The 17,975-nt window shown below is 39.2% G+C and overlaps 1 protein-coding gene across 1 annotated transcript in view; it reads right to left on the bottom strand.

Moving 5' to 3' along the window:
* Positions 1–906: 906 nt before the first annotated feature.
* The window catches only part of LOC110913688, a 49,753-nt gene continuing 32,684 nt past the window's right edge, over positions 907–17,975 (bottom strand). Inside the window, exons 3-4 of the mRNA XM_035984320.1 lie at positions 1,127–1,147; positions 907–921 (exon numbers count right to left, since the gene is read on the bottom strand). Coding sequence (XP_035840213.1) covers positions 907–921; positions 1,127–1,147 — 36 coding nt within the window. The remainder of the gene's footprint in view (positions 922–1,126; positions 1,148–17,975) is intronic.

Raw genomic sequence — 17,975 nt, 5'->3', positions numbered from 1 at the left:
TTTGTGGAGAAAGAACTGTAATATGTGTAGACATATCCAAACTAATTTGGCAACACGAACCTTTTCATACAAATAAAATAAACCGAACTAGATATCGAGTTCTTCTAAATTTATATTGTAGATGTTTAAATGAGAAATAAAAAACGTACAAATTTAGATAATAAAACATGTAAAGTTTATTATGTAAATGGTTAAATGAGAAGAAAAAATTTGAAATAAATTACAAATTTATTGAAGCCCAAATTTAAGTGTGAAGAATTAAAATTAAAACTAATAAACAAGGCCAAAATTTGAATGTAACTTATGGGGCTTTCCGCTATAATCAGCATGATGACAGTGGGATTCGAACCCGGCATGGCAGGTTAAGTAGAGAGTTACCACAACCATTCAACCAAAGGATGAATTTGTGTATGCTTTTCTACACTAACTGAAAATATAAACTAAATATATTTTTAAACAATTTTGGGCCCTTAGATATTTTGGGCCTTGTGCGGTGGCACCTCCCGCACAGGCCCAAATCCGACCCTGTTTTGAGTCCATGTGTGGAACACCACGTCGGGTATGGTGATCCACGCATGATGCAGAGGTGGCCATGGTTCCATGCGTGGAACACCATGTCGGGTATGGTGATCCACACCATGGAGCTATGGTGTAAAGTTTTCCACATGAGTGAAACAATGGAGGAGGATTGAGAAAAAAATGGAATCCGAAACCATTTTCTTTATCGTGTGTTAGTGGCGTGAAAACTGAGGTGGCAATTTTTTCACATATGAAAAGGTAATGGGTGTCTAACTAGATGGAACCTCGTCGCGTTGCGGCCGGCTACTTACAAATTAAGACAAAACGTAAAAAATGCTAGTTGGAAGCTCCCGTGTTGTCGTGGTGAAGGTTAAATGACATCAAACATTAACCATGTAAAACCTATGACAATACAAAACTTAAAAAAAATCAATCAACTTGGTAACAGGAGAAGAAGTCAGGGACACGTGGAAAAAACGTGTCAAGCAACCAAGAAAAGCTGCATCAAGAGGATGTATCATGTGCTTTAACATGTGGTACAATACATAACTATGAGTTGTTGTAGAACTTGTACCATTAACATACAAGACTCTAATGCACAACATACCCATAAAGCATAAAGTACAACCTATAAAGCCAACAAATATTACAAAATTATAGTATAATAATAGCCTAAGCAAAATAACCATCTTATTCATTAATTGGACTTTTTAGCTAAGTAGACATGTTTTATACAACCTCAAAAATAACAAATCATGTATTCTTAAACCCTTTTTAGTTCTTATTCTAAGTAGGGTGGGGGTGGTCACTAGTGATAGAATTTTATCACTAACAATATCCAATCATGTTACGCCATGTCAACAACCATTTTTTCATCACTTACAACCTTTTTTGGTGGCAATGGTCATCACTCACCACCACACCCAACAATTTCCCCCCAACCAACAATTACCCTCACAAAAAAAACCATCACGCCGTTAAAAAAAATAACGAAATGGGTTTACCGTGGTACTATTACGCGTGATGTGAGGAGTGACGGTGGGTATAACGCGTTGAAGGTGGTGTATAACGCGTTGAACTATAACCATCTCGCACCGCCCCTTGTGCTCTAATTATCGAGCCTTTCATTCATTTCTCAAGTTTGATCTTAAATATTCAAAGTTTTTAACATTAAATTGTAACAATTGAAAAAGGTTTACAAATTACAATATTTATATACAACCAATGTGAGGGAACAATTTAAGGCGCACAAGTATTTAGGTAGGCGCTTATGTCACGGCCCCCAACCCGGTTTGACCCTTTTCAGGAGTCGCGGGACAGAAATCCTGCGGTATTTAAATTTTAGGCGACAACGGAAGTCTTTTTAAAACAGGATCTTTTAGTTTTAAAACTGCTCGTTTTATAACTGAGGGATAAATCTCATAATTTACAATAATGTGATTTCTCCGGGAAATCTTTATTTTCAAAACATGATTCTTTATTTATTTACATTGAGCCACTTTTCTAAGCTGGTAGTGCTTCCTGGCACTTTTCTTTGCTCATAACATATCACCTGAAACATGTTTGAAAAAGGTTTTGTCAGCGAGGAAATACTGAGTGAGTTCATTCAGGTTTTAGGAAATGACCCATAGTTATAAATTACAGCATAAGAGCGATTACAATGGTTCATATCTTATTTTTATCTGGCTTTCTGTCACAATGGTGACAAGTCACAATGGTGACGATGGTCATACCACTATTAGGTCAATGAACTCTAATAGTGACGTTCCTCCCTAGTAGGTCAATGAACCTAACTGGGAGAAATAGTAATGTGCACAATACCCCACTAACCAATAAATCAAGATATCCACGACTTAGTCCCTGTAATTATAACACTTTGAAAATAATTTGTAGTATTGTAAAACAGTTGATAAAAAGAGAATGACTCACATTGCAGATTTAACAAGCAAGATATAAGCCTACTGATTTGCCTGTGATTAACCTAATTTAAATAACGATGCACACACACAACCGGGTTAGTAACTAATTCAGCAGTTACGTCAATTCACGAGATCAAACCCTCACATCGATTAACAAGTGCGATACTTAATAATTCAATCGGATTCACAACGAATAACAGAGCATAGTCCGAATTCGAACAGCACTCAAATATTCAAGTCGAAATCACGACGAATAATCAAAGTACAAGCTCAATTTGAGCAGCACTCGGACAATCGTTGGATAGTTATAATCGATCGGACGTTGAATCGTAATAGCGATCGAGTTATTACCCTGATTGCGGCAGCACTTCGTGAATCGTGTGTGTTAATTGTAGTATTATTGCTCTAATTCAACGTATACAGAACTTCTGAGCGTCGTTTCAACTTCTCTGTTCAAGTCCCAAGGCCCTCTATTTATACCCAAAATTTGCATCTCCCGCGTGTCGCGGAAGAATACGTGGCCTGTGCCGCGTATCGCCTGGGGTGACAAAGTAGGGTAGGGTAGGTTAGTCACCTGCCTAGCTTTGCTGAGTCAACAGTTTCGATAAATTCTATTTAGACAACGAATTCGAAGGATAATCATCAACTAGGTTTTACCCCCCCCTGAGTTTTAGGGGCCCTGATCCTGATTCCGATTGTTCTAAAAATTTTAGGGTTTATGCGGAAATACTTGGGTTCCTCAATTAGGGTTTCCTTAATAGATAATTAATACACTAAGTATTAATTTTAGTGAGAGTTGTTACATCCTCCCCACCTTAAGAAAAATCTCGTCCTTGAGATTTATTGGAATAGTTGAGGATACTTTCTCTTCTCTTCTGATTCCCGTTTGCAAGTGTATTAGGGTCCTATCTTTGAATCCCACTTTACTTGAACTAACACTAATCGTTTGGGTTTTGAGAAACTTGATCTTTCTATCCTCAATTTATAGTGGTTTCTCTACAAATTCAGCTTTTTATTTACCTCTACATCTTGAAGAGGTACTACCAGGGATTTGTCTGATAAACATTTCTTGAGATTGGATATATGAAATATATCATATACTCCATAGTTCTTCTGGTAGTTGTAAACAATAAGCAACGGGTCCTATTCGTTGTATTACTGGAAATGGTCTTACGTATCTTGGACTTAGCTTCTTAAATTCCTTTCTAAGGAAATACTTTCAATAGCATTTTGTCTCCAACTCGAACTTCTACGGCTCTTGTTTATTATTTGTATACTCTTCTAACCGTCTTCAGTCTTTCCTTTGTGATACTAAATATCACAGTCGTAGTCACCGAGGATTTCCTTTTCCTCATGTTTAATTCTTGTTGCTCAAATATGTATCTTAAATTCTTATGACCCGAATGAATAGTAAACTTACTTAGATAATGTTTCCTAATCTTAAGGGTAACTTGTGGTTTCTAATTTTTAAGCTTACAAGTGGTATGGCTTTCTTCGTGCTTTTGCAATTGCCTTGATGCATACACAATTACCTTTTCGTGTTGCATTACCATATATCCAAATTCTAGCTTTAAAGCATCACTGTATACTTTAAAATCTTCTGTTCCTTCTGGTAAGGCTAGGATTGGAATATTTGTTAATTTATGCTAGAGGCTTCTTTTTGTTTAGGTTCTTATTTAGAATTAATTGTTTTAGCTTAGTTAAGGATATATCTATCTAAGAGAATCCTTAATAAAATGCCTATAGTATCTGGCTAAATTTACAAAATTCCTAATTTCCATTTAGGGATTTGCGAAATCTTCTATTTTAGTAATTTGCTGCTATCTTAGCAGGATCTAAGTGAATATCTTCATGATTCATCATGTGACCTTACGTGGTTTATTTCCTGTAATCATAAATACTTTTCCGGCGAGTGCCTGGATTTTCTATAAAGTTCTTATCACAGAGAATTCGAGCAGGGTGGCTACTAACCAATCTACAACATCAAACTCGGCTAATTTCATAGGAATTAAATTGGCAAAGAATTCTATGACCTGAGAGTTCTATATTTTTTTTGTCTGTTTCGGCTGTAAAGATTTGCCTAAGTTCGATTAATGATAAGTTAAGAGTTTGACAGAATAAAGTATTTATAAAACTTTGGTTTGCACCAGAGTCAGATAATACTTTTTTTTTGTGTAAACGTTGTAACCTAGGACGTACCGGCTATTACATCTGGAATGAGCTCTGCTTCCTGAGGAGTCAATGAAAAGGCTCTTGCATTCCTTTTTGCTTCTTCTACAGGTTTGGTTTTAGTGTCAGATGGTTTGTTTAGTTTTGGACAATTTGGCCTAAGATGTCCTGTTTCTCCACAGTTGTAACAAACTGAAAATTTCTTCTTCCTGCAGTCTTCTTCCTGATGCCCCGGAATTTTGCAAAAATTGCAGTATCCTTTGCATCTTCCAAAATGCTTTCTTTTGCAAAAATTGCAAAATGGACTAGTGGAAGATTGCCCATTCCCTCCTTTCTTGAAATCGTTATAGTTATCCGAACGGATTACCTGGGTAATCTTTTGGGCTACTTCCTTCCTTCTATTTTCTTCTCTTGTCCGTACTAGTTCGTCAGTCAGAGTATTGGCTAAATCCACAGCATCATCAATCGTGCGAGGTTTCGCAGCCTTGACGATGTTACGGATTTCAGAAATCAATCCCCAAATATATCGAGAAATAAGTACCGGCTCTGGCGAAGCCAGGGTTGGTACAACTCGAGCATATTCGAAGAATGTCGTAGTATACTTTCGACAATCTACATCCACCATTCGGTGGGTTAAAAACTTGTTTGTCATTTGTTCCTTTTCATATTCGGGACAAAATTTTCTTTCTACCAAGCTCTTAAATTCTTCCCAGTTCATAGCATACGCCATCCTTCTTCCTTTTGATTGTAACACCGTATTCCACCATTCTAGCGCCCCTTCTTTGAAAAGATTTGACGCGTACATGACCTGATCATTCTGAGCACATTTACTTATGGCAATTACTGCCTCAGTTTTCTCTAACCAACGTAGTGCCGCAGTTGCTCCTTCATTGCCTGCAAACTCAGATGGTTTACAAGCAAGAAATTCCTTGTAAGTGCAACCAGGCGTTGCAACTTTCATTTTCTTAGGGAGCGGCGCTTGTTGTGGTTCATGGTCATGATTAACATGATCATTGCCTCCGTTTACGCTATTACTGAAGTTATCTTCAGAAATACGTTTGCTAGGAACGAGTTGTTGTGGTTCTATTGGATTTTTAACAACAGCAACGATTGCTGGAATAGCATTGGCTATCCCTTGAGCTATCATTGTTGGAATAGTGTTGGCTATCCCTTGAGCAACGATATTTTCTATATCCTGCCTAGTCATATATTGATCCCCCGGTTGTTGCTCAGAATCATTAACTGGTTCATTATTAGCGTTTTCCATTTGATAACTAATTTATAGATAAATAATTAGTATACAAGAAATAATCCAATATGACACTTAATTGCACATAATCATGTATACGAACAAAATTTGTAAATTTTCTAAAATTTCATGCTTCTATATACAACCGTTTTATTATTTATCTTACACATACTGATTTTACTATTACTATTACACAATAACAGTTTCATAAATCCCCTATCCTTTTGTCAACGATATTCTAGTAACGGTGTTCCCTCTTATCATATTTCCAGGAGATCTGTTTCCCAATCTCTTGGATCCTATTCCCAACATTCAATAGTTTTTTTGGTCAAAGTGGCGGAGTTCAGTTATATTCTTATTACTTATTGGGGGATTTGGTGAAGGTTCTAGATGGGACTTGAGGAAAAAGCTTATAGGGATGGTTTTGTAACTGTATTTCGTTAATCAACCATTCGTCTATTTGCGAGTGGATTGAAGGGTTTGGAATAGTTGGTTCTAAGTTCATTGGTAGTTGTGTTTCAAGAGAGCGATTAAAAATATTTTCATTAACAGGCTTAATAGTATTATAGCTTGCCATTATAGAATCTAACTCTTCCTGAGATGGTAACTTTTCAATTTGCCTAGAACTTTCCCCAATTTCTATTTTCTTGGGCTTGAGTTTCTTGAGAGGTAAAGCATCAAATTCTATAGGTTCTTCTATGTCTGGTATATATCTATTGAAATCTCTGGAAACCTCTACTCTTACTGGATAGAGATTTAAATTCTGAAGGGCCTCAGACAAGTTACTCATGCTGTTTAGCAAAATAGACATAGTCAGAATTCATAAAATTTATAGAAAACGTTTTAAATATTAGTTCCTACTGGGTACTATTAAAATTTTACATCACACGAGGTTTTATTTGAAAATTTTATGATTTCCTTGATAAGACTTCTAGACTGTAGATAATAAAGGTACTAATACTTGAGTCAAATTATTTAAGAATTTGCATTACTTGCTACATTGATTAACATATAAAGATCTACTCATACTGTACACAATTAGTCAGATAAATAAACAAATAATCACGAAATAGCAATTAATGGAAATTAAGTATTTTCTAAATACTTAATTGGCTTAAATCAGTGGCTTGAGAAGTGGCTCTGATACCACCTTTTTCTGTCACGGCCCCCGACCCGGTTTGACCCGTTTCAGGAGTCGCGGGACAGAAATCCTGCGGTATTTAAATTTTAGGTGATAGCGGAAGTCTTTTTAAAACAGGATCTTTTAGTTTTAAAACAGCTCGTTTTATAACTGAGGGATAAATCTCATAATTTACAATAATGTGATTTCTCCGGGAAATCTTTATTTTCAAAACATGATTCTTTATTTATTTACACTGAGCCACTTTTCTAAGCTGGTAGTGCTTCCTGGCACTTTTCTTTGCTCATAACATATCACCTGAAACATGTTTGAAAAAGGTTTTGTCAGCGGGGAAATACTGAGTGAGTTCATTCAGGTTTTAGGAAATGACCCATAGTTATAAATTACAACATAAGAGCGATTACAATGGTTCATATCTTATTTTTATCTGGCTTTCTGTCACAATGGTGACAAGTCACAATGGTGACGATGGTCATACCACTATTAGGTCAATGAACTCTAATAGTGACGTTCCTCCCTAGTATGTCAATGAACCTAACTGGGAGAAATAGTAATGTGCACAATACCCCACTAACCAATAAATCAAGATATCCACGACTTAGTCCCTGTAATTATAACACTTTGAAAATAATTTGGAGTATTGTAAAACAGTTGATAAAAAGAGAATGACTCACATTGCAGATTTAACGAGCAAGATATAAGCCTACTGATTTGCCTGTGATTAACCTAATTTAAATAACAATGCACACACACAACCGGGTTAGTAACTAATTCAGCAGTTACGTCAATTCACGAGATCAAACCCTCACATCGATTAACAAGTGCGATACTTAATAATTCAATTGGATTCACAACGAATAACAGAGCATAGTCCGAATTCGAACAACACTCAAATATTCAAGTCTAAATCACGACGAATAATCAAAGTACAAGCTCAATTTGAGCAGCACTCGGACAATCGTTGGATAGTTATAATCGATCGGACGTTGAATCGTAATAGCGATCGAGTTATTACCCCGATTGCGGCAGCACTTCGTGAATCGTGTGTGTTAATTGTAGTATTATTGCTCTAATTTGACGTATATAGAACTTCTGAGCGTCGTTTCAACTTCTCTGTTCAAGTCCCAAGGCCCTCTATTTATACCCAAAATTTGCATCTCCCGCGTGTCGCGGAAGAATACGTGGCCTGTGCCGCGTATCGCCTGGGGTGACAAAGTAGGGTAGGGTAGGTTAGTCACCTGCCTAGCTTTGCTGAGTCAACAGTTTCGATAAATTCTATTTAGACAACGAATTCGAAGGATAATCATCAACTAGGTTTTACCTCCCCTGAGTTTTAGGGGCCCTGATCCTGATTCCGATTGTTCTAAAAATTTTAGGGTTTATGCGGAAATACTTGGGTTCCTCAATTAGGGTTTCCTTAATAGATAATTAATACACTAAGTATTAATTTTAGTGAGAGTTGTTACAGCTTAGGAGAAGGATTTTGATGCGCCCCGTATAATTTGACACTTTTTTTGCTAATAAGCTTGTATATCAACAAAAACTCGTCATATGTTTTCAAACACTTGACATTTTCGCTAATAAACTCGTATATCAACAAAAACTTGTTATACGTTTTCGATTTTACAAATTACCTATCATCGTCATCATCATATCCCATCAATAGTAAAGCTAAGGTAGGGTCTGAGGAGGGTAAGATGTAAACAGTCCCGTAGGAATAGAGAGGCTGCTTCCGGTAAAACCCCCGGCTCGATAGTAGTTTTGTATCAAACCTTGGACATAAGGCACATAACACTCAGCAATTGAGACAAACTCCGATTAGTGCATGTACCCCTTGTCTTTCGGCTATCAACGTGTCACACCCCAACCGATGGCGGAATCATTGGGGCATGACACTGAGCGAAACAGATTGTCCAGAAGTTTCCACAACAACTATTAATACTATTCAGTTAAATCATACGTCCCATACCGTATCCCAAATAACACAATAAATTATTACAGATAACAACTAGTCAAGTAATTCTGTTCCGACAACTCGGATTTAAATAAAATAAGTATTGTTTAAATGCCTCTAGAGACTCGATCTGCAAGATCTATAGACAACTATACTCTAGACGCTTATTCCTAGCTCGCCTTCCTAGCAGATAAGCATCCTAATTGCCTGTCACATACGTTAAAATAAAGTCAATACATATAATGTAAAGGTGAGCATACAAGTTTGATAATAGCATATAGAGTTCGAAATAGTTTACGCATAACCAGCACGTACACAGAGGAAAACGAAGCATGTTAATTATCGACATGGATCTATCGATACCAGTGACTGCGGGTTGACTGTCCGAGACAGTTCGCAATACATGATTACCACCATAATACATGCAAGTAATTGTCCTTAACAACCCCCGTGTGAATGGGTGCTGAGTCCAAACTATAGTACTACGTCGTTAAGGCAGGTAGACAACATTCCACATGTAAACACAATCAACAAGCATTCATTTAGTCACGTAATACATGCATAATCGGTTAGCGTTTAAAGTAATTAAGTAGTGTGTTCGATTGTGATTTAGATAAGTAACGTATGTAACACCCAAAAGTGCTAAAGCAAAAAGGGTTCGAGTATACTCACAGCGTGTAACACCTCGAAATTTTGCGTCCTATAATGTATTGACACGTGTCATAAGTTTACACGTGGTAGTAGATACTAAATAAAGGACTAAAGTTGACAAACATTGAAAGTATGTGAAACCGAGGGTTTAAAAATGTCAACGAGGGATAATTATGTTGTACAGTAACCCTAAATGATGCTCGTACCTTCAAACGAATGAATCATGGATCGTACGGGACGAAATGCGGAAGAAAGTGAGAGATTACAAATTGCCGAGGATTTAACGGCGAGGGTAAAAGACACGAGGCCCTTATACGTAAATTAACGAGGCCCAAAACGCAAAGTTACCCCTTCGAATCGCCAAAGGCCAACAGTAATAATTGAAAAGATTTAAAAAAAACTTACTTTTTGGTCTCAGGCGGGCCGCGTAAAAGTATTAAGGGACTTTACGCGGGCCGCATTGATAGGAAAGATATGGGCTCTGACATATGGATTCAGGCGGGCCGCGTAAAAGTTAAGTGATCTCTTACGCGGGCCGCGTCAATGCCCTAGATGCAGAAAAGTCGGACAGAAGCACTGTTGAGTGTTTTAACCGACTTATTGAGCAATAATGAGAGCATGGGCGCCCCCTAAACGTCCCCTAGCACTCAGGGACAGTTGTTGATCATCCAAGAACACTTGGAGGCCTTGTTGTGATGATCTTATGCATCCTAAACTAGTATAAAAGGACCATAAGTAGCAACATTGTTCTTCACACCTTCAACTGCTTTATTGATCACTTCTGGAGCTCAAGAACTCTCACTACTCATCCCTGGTCGTGCATAGGACTCTTGTAAGTATGCTCCACCCTTTCTTGGTTAAGTTTTGCTTAGTTATAGCTTAAAACTCAATCCGTCGTAATTAACGATTGACTTAACGATAAATCACAAATGGTCCAGTGATTAATCGAAACAAAGGTAGTTATATATTGGTAATCATGTGGGCATTAAACCCCTAAAAGGGCACCCTCTGATTCCCACTCTAACTAGTCCAAATGTCGGGTCAAAGTTGCTTAGAAAAAGTCAACAGAATGCTAACTTTCAATTTTATGCATAATCAGTAATGTAAATGGCGTGTAACCTGTTTTGACACTCATATAACATGATAATAAGTATTATAACTAGTCTAAGCTTGTTTGATCCGACCATTTACTGTTTTGACCCGGTTCGGAACCGAAAGTCGCAAAACTTTGACTTTTGCTTTGACTACAGTTCTGACCCGTTATGGTATGATTTAGATATGCCTTAGGACTCTCTTAGGACCAGGTTACATGGTGGTATAACCCTCTGTGACCGGTTCGTTTTTTGTCCGAGTCGTTTGCACATTTCCGTTATATGCTTAAATGTTGACCATAACGCCCTTTTAACTTTAAAACGAGAATTTTGGACATGTGAAAGGACAATAAACTTAGTTACTGATTTCTAAGCATGTCCCTAAAATTTCATGTCAAACTGAGGTCTAGAATAGGAGTTATGCTAAATAGCGCAATAACGGAAACTTTAGTAATTAAACGGCGCATTTAGCGTAAAGCCTATCTAAACCCAAGTTTCGACACCAAACCTTTTACACCCTGATGTAAGATAATATTTTGGGATTTTTAAAGATTTTTATTTATTTTTAACCTGCTCATAACCTGCGGTTATGGCATCGATTCGGTAAATACCGAATATACCCTTTTCGGACATAACTTGAGTTCTACAAGGTATTTTGACCCGATTCCAGTTGCTACTGATTTTAAATAATAAATAAAGTATTTTGAACTTTATAAACTGTTCGGAAAACTCATATTTCCTGTAGAACTCGGAAATCTCTTTTATAATCTTTAAAAAGACCGAAATACCCCTACGGGGCGTATATTGGGATTAAACTCGATATGGGCATAATGGAAGGTATCCTACTGATACCACAACCTCTTTAGAGCATATTAACTTAGGAAACCTGTGTAGGACTCCTACGGTTACCCGTTACGCCTTTTACGCGTACGGTTCTGTTTATGTAACTAGTTTACATAAACTCGCCGAAACAGGACAAACCTTTTCGTTTTTACTTCAAACTCCAGAGTGTGGTTATATTACCCATATAAAACAAGTCTTCAAACTTGTTGGGTCCAAACCACATTCCATTCCCGGTTTTCGCCCTTCACGCGATTAAACCGTATTTGTCCTTTGAAACTGACCGGTCTAAGCTAAGGCTAAATTAAAGACCCGTTAGGATTCTAATAGGTTGATATAAACCTTCGTTCCAGAATAGGAGACCAGTAAAAGATACTTACATTGTTTATTGAGGTTATTACTTGCTCAGGTAAATACTTTTAACTTATTTTCCGTTATACGGGCTTGGGTTACGGTATATAAAAATACCGCTTGGTCGGGCAATTGACTCCAACTCATTAGTAGTTGGGTATTTTCAATGTGATCCATTTAAAAATTTGTTTTGTTGGCTTTACGCCTTTGGGAGCTTAATGACCATGTCCCAGATATCCTTGGCATCATTTTACGAAATGGCCACGACCTTGACACGCGGGTGTAGGCGTACACCCGAAAATGTGTCCATAATTATAAAGGTATGACCATTGGTTTTCCCGCCATGGTTTTATGCTATGTGGTGTGTTAATTAACCTTAAACCCGGCACGACCCGGGCGACTGAACGCATAGTGAACATGTAATTCTTTTACAAGATTAATTGATTAATTATCCCAAGTTACAAAGAGTTTGTGCCTTGTGCATTCAAATCAATTTTATTAAACCTTTTACAAAAGTGTCGGTTGAATGTATTTACCAGTGTAAACTGACGTATTTTCCCAAAAAAGATTAAATGCAGGTTCTACACGAAATAGGCTGGCCACTCCTTAGCATCGTTAGAGTCTCGCAAGCTTGGGATGCCACTATCTGTTGAACAATACTTCTATTTTATTTTGATCCCCTGTGGATTTATTTCGACTACTTGTGATACTTGGATATTACATTTGATGGTTGAAATATATCTATCTTTATGCTTCCGCTGTGCATTTAAATATTGTGTGGTTTGACTATATTGTTGCCAACTACGTCACGGTAATCCCCCACCGGGCCCACCGGTGAAACGTGTGGAAATCGGGGTGTGACAGGTTGGTATCAGAGCCAACGTTGAGTGAATTAAACACTATCCTTATGTGTTTAGTCTCAATGACACAATTGCACATACTGGAGTCTAGACAAGAACATAGGACAAATTCGAATTGTTATTCTAGTTTGTCTTTTATTGTTTATTATGATTTAAAAATTTGTTAAGCAGGAAATATGCCACCAGCAATTAGAAGAGGCAAAGGGCCGATCACTACTCATAATGATCACGAGGCCGGACCTTCACATATGCGAGCTCCTACTAGCACAAGAAGTGAAGAACCTCAGAGGCGTAGGAGGAACCTCTTTGAGCCCGCAAGACGGTCTACCTCACACAGTTCGACACCTTCATACCGTCACTCTTTTGGACCAAATTCGGAGAATGAGCCCAGTAACCCTCAACCTTCGTTTATACCTCTCCAGTGTTCTGTTTCGCACCGTTCCTATGGCGATCCCACTCCTTTCTTCCAAGGCCAGTTCAACCCGGCTGATTATGTCCAAGAACCAATAGGTTATAACCCTTTAGGACCCGAAGACCATTTCTCCGAGGATGATGCGGTAGATATGGATGAGGACACGGATCCCATCGAACCTGCAAGAGGTACTCCCAACCATCCTATCAAGATCTCTGACGGGTCATCCTTTCGTGGAACACCCTATCAAGGTCCCGACAGTTACCAGGCGAGGTTTAACCAGTGCGAGTGGTACTTTACACCCTCTCACCATTCATCACCTCACCAGCAGCAATAGCAGCAGGATCCTTCCGAGGATTCGCTTTTCGTGGCAGTTACGCCACCGCCTCCACCGCCACCAGTTCATCAAGCACCTCCAGATCCGCCAAGGCGTAGGAGATCAGGCGCGCGGATGTCCACCCGAGGAGGGGAATTTCACTTTAGCACCCCTCGCCACTCGAGTGCAAGTCATTTTCCGCCATTGCCTGAAGAACCACAAATGGGTGAACCTTCGAGCCACCCTGCAGAGGTGAATTCCGCACCAGTTGCACCACCTCCGCCACCATTCGGCTATGATAACCCGATACCCGCGTAGGCCGGTTCCACCGCGTACAACCCGTTTGAGTTGCCGACTCACACTCACTATAATTATGCTGACGCCGACCCATATTTGGTAGCGGCCAATTACAACGCCCTCCATCCCGAAGGACCTTATGGAAATCCTTGGGGATTAGGATACGCAGCTCATGGGTATCCAGCACCTACTAGACCTCCGGTTCAACAACCGTCGCAACAGCCACGTTTTTCCCCACCGGAGCAGGAAGAAATCCTTCACCATTTAAATAAGGTAGAACGAGACTTTGAGCAAGAACGTAAGAACAATCGTGGATTCCTTAAAAGCCTAGCAAACCTGCTAAAGGGGAAGAAGAAGCGAGATCATTAGTCTTTATATGTTTTTTGTATTTCCTATTTCAATCGAGTCCCTGTGTGAACATCTATTTGTTTTAGTCCCTACGTGGACATTTATTGCCTTTCAGTCCCTGCGTGGACTTATCTTTTGTCCCTATGCGGACATCTATCCTTGTATTTGGTCCCTGCGTGGACTTGTTTTCTGTAAACCTCTGCGTAGGTATTTGTCTATTGAAAGTCCCGTTTAGGGCAGTGTGTAATCATTATTATGATTAATGGAATGTTAAGTTTATAAATTTCATTTTTGTCATTTTAGTACATTATTATATGAGATAAATTAAAAATCATTCCTTTTAATTAAGTCTACCTAAATAAAGAATCTTAATGGTGAGACCTAGCTTGGTGTCATTATAAGACCCGACCAAGATGGTGAGACCTGAGTAAAAGGTTCAGATTCCTGTTAACCTCTGTAAACATGTTAACATTCTTGGCAGATGTGGTTCGTTAAAATCACACGCGTCATTCTTATATAAGAATCCTTCAAAGGATTCCAAGACCTAAGTTAATGATTTATAAATCATGGGTTAAATCATCCATTAGTGATGTACTGCCTACGGGCCATACTTATTGTCATATAAGACAAGAGACAGTTGTAGTCTATGACTCCCTGTCAGAAAAAGGGTAAAATAACTCTGGTTCAAACCTTCATGCCTTGATTCTCTGAAATCCTGGCTAATAATATATAAAACGTCCTTGTGACTAGGCTTTTGTGCCACTAACAATATTGTTTATAATTAGGATAAGTTATATTCAAATCCTAAATAAAAGTGAGTAACAAATTAACCAAATATGGTCTATGTTTACCATGGTTAATGAATTGCCATAAAAGACAATTCCATAATAAACTCCTAAATAAAATTCTGTCATATTCCTTGTAGCAGATCAAGATCTCGATGGCTGACCTAAATGGAGTTAATAGTCAATCAAAGGAGGATGAAAATGATAACGCCCAAATTAATATAACGGGCGCTGAATTGAAAGCTTTAGTAGACGACGCTGTCAAGGCAGCCTTAGATCGACAATATGAAGAGTACAGCGAGTCTCGAAGCAGGACCCGATCTGCACCACACTCTAAACCAAAAACCTATTCTGAACATCACAGCAAACCACCCTCGACCCAGTCTAAACCTAAGAAGGATGACGATCGACACTCATCAAATGAGAATAGTGTCCGTCCTAAGAAGAAAGTGTTCGATAATGCACCTCGCGCCAAGGGTTGCACATATAAGTATTTCGTTTCTTGCAAACCCCGGGATTTCACTGGGGAAAAGGGCGCTGTGGATTGCATGACCTGGCTGGACGAAATGGACACCGTGGTGGACATTAGTGGTTGTGCTGAGAGGGATGTGGTGAAGTTTGTATCCCAATCATTTAAGGGTGAAGCCCTAGCATGGTGGAGATCATTGGTTCAAGCCTCTGGGAAGGTTGCTTTGTATAGCATGTCATGGGAGGAATTTATTGCTCTCATCAAAGAAAACTACTGCCCTCAGCACGAGGTTGAGAAGATAGAATCTGATTTCTTATCATTGGTAATGAAGAACCTGGATTGCCAGGCATACCTCACAAGTTTCAACACCCTGTCAAGATTGGTTCCGTACCTTGTGACCCCGGAACCTAAACGGATCGCACGTTTCATCGAGGGTCTGGCCCCGGAGATCAAAGCTAGCGTGAAGGCTTCTAGGCCTGCTACATTTAGATCCGTGGCGGATATATCTCTGTCTCTTACGCTGGATGCAGTAAGACAGAGATCTCTGAGAAATGCTGACGGTGAGAAGAGGAAACGTGAAGATGATGATTCACGTAGGTCAAGCAAGAAGCACCGGGGGAATCGTGACCACAAGAAGGGATCGGAGACCAAGAAGAATGACCGACAGTCGGGCGATAGACCCAAGTGCAATGTTTGCAAGAAGCACCACTTCGGAAAGTGCAGATATGAGCAGAAATCCCAGCCGAAAGCATGTGGGATTTGTAAGTCCTATGAGCATAGGACTCTTGAGTGAAAGAAACTCAAAGATGCAACTTGTTATAGTTGCAATGAAAAAGGGCACATCAAGACTAACTGCCCAAAGATAGTGAAGAAGGCTGAAGAAGGGAAAAAGACCAATGCCAGGGTCTTTCAGATGAATGTTCAAGAGGCTATCCAGAACGACAACGTCATAACCGGTACGTTTCTTATCAATGATGTATTCGCAAGAGTGTTATTTGATTCTGGAGCAGATAAATCCTTTGTGGATGATAAGTTTTGTGAGCTGTTAAAATTGCCTGTTAAAACCTTGAATGTAAAATATGAAGTAGAACTAGCTGATGGGACTATGGGAACAGTCTCAACTGTTTTAGATGGATGTGTTATATCCATTAGGAATCACTCATTTCCTTTATCCCTGTTACCCTTTAAACTAGCTGGTTTCGACGTAGTATTGGGTATGGATTGGTTATCGCATAACCAAGCCTAGATTATGTGCAACAAGAAGCAAGTGGTAATCAAGACTCTGTCTGGAGAACCACTTACCATTCAGGGAGATACTCGATATGGATTGCCTGCACAGGTATCTATGCTAAAGGCATCCAGATGTTTGAAGAAAGGATGTGTCATTTATATGGCACAGGTGACTATCGGTGAGGAGAAACCCAAGATTGAAGACATCCCAGTCATCTCTGACTATCCTGAAGTTTTCCCGGAAGAACTGCCTGGTTTGCCACCGGATAGGCAAGTGGAATTCAGTATCGACATCATTCCAGGAGCCGCGCTTATTGCAAGAGCACCTTATAGACTGGCACCCACGGAAATGAAAGAATTGAGGACGCAGCTAGATGATCTACTAGCCAAAGGTTTTGTTAGACCCAGTTCGTCTCCGTGGGGAGCACCAATCCTGTTCGTCAAAAAGAAAGATGGTTCGACGCGTCTATGCATCGATTACCGTGAGCTGAATAAAGTTACAATCAAGAATAGGTATCCTTTGCCCAGGATCGACGATCTGTTCGATCAGCTTCAAGGAGCGAGCTACTTTTCCAAGATTGATCTAAGGTCAGGCTATCATCAATTGAAGGTTAAAGATGAAGATGTGCACAAGACTGCATTTAGGACTCGTTATGGTCATTTCAAGTTCTTAGTGATGCCTTTTGGGCTCACTAATGCACCTGCCGCATTCATGGATCTCATGAATCGCGTTTGTAAGCCTTATTTGGATAAATTTGTCATTGTCTTCATCGATGACATCCTCATCTACTCAAAGAGTCAAGCTGACCACGAGAAGCATCTTCGATGTATTCTTAAACTGCTTCATCAAGAAAAGCTTTACGCCAAATTCTCTAAATGTGAATTTTGGCTACGAGAAGTCCAATTCCTTGGACATGTAGTCAGTGAGCGTGGTATCCAAGTGGATCCCGCCAAGGTTGAAGCTGTCATGAATTGGCAGGAGCCGAAGACGCCTACGGAGATTCGCAGTTTCCTAGGTCTAGCAGGATACTACAGACGCTTCATCGAAAATTTCTCAAGAATTGCTGCACCCCTGACTTCTTTAACTAGAAAGAATATAAAGTTTAATTGGGGCCCTAAGCAGCAAGAAGCTTTTGACATCCTTAAACAGAAGCTAAGCAAAGCTCTTGTGTTGACATTGCCGGACGGAATGGAAGAATTTGTCGTATATTGTGATGCATCGCACACCGGTATGGGTTGTGTGCTTATGCAGAAGGGCAAGGTGATTGCCTATGCTTCACAACAATTAAAGGTGCATGAAAAGAATTACACCACCCATGACTTGGAGTTGGGTGCCGTTGTATTTGCACTAAAGCTTTGGAGGCATTACTTATA

Source organism: Helianthus annuus, chromosome 15, assembly GCF_002127325.2.
Source record: "Helianthus annuus cultivar XRQ/B chromosome 15, HanXRQr2.0-SUNRISE, whole genome shotgun sequence".
Taxonomy (NCBI): domain Eukaryota; kingdom Viridiplantae; phylum Streptophyta; class Magnoliopsida; order Asterales; family Asteraceae; genus Helianthus; species Helianthus annuus.
This window is presented reverse-complemented; position numbering and strand designations above follow the sequence as displayed.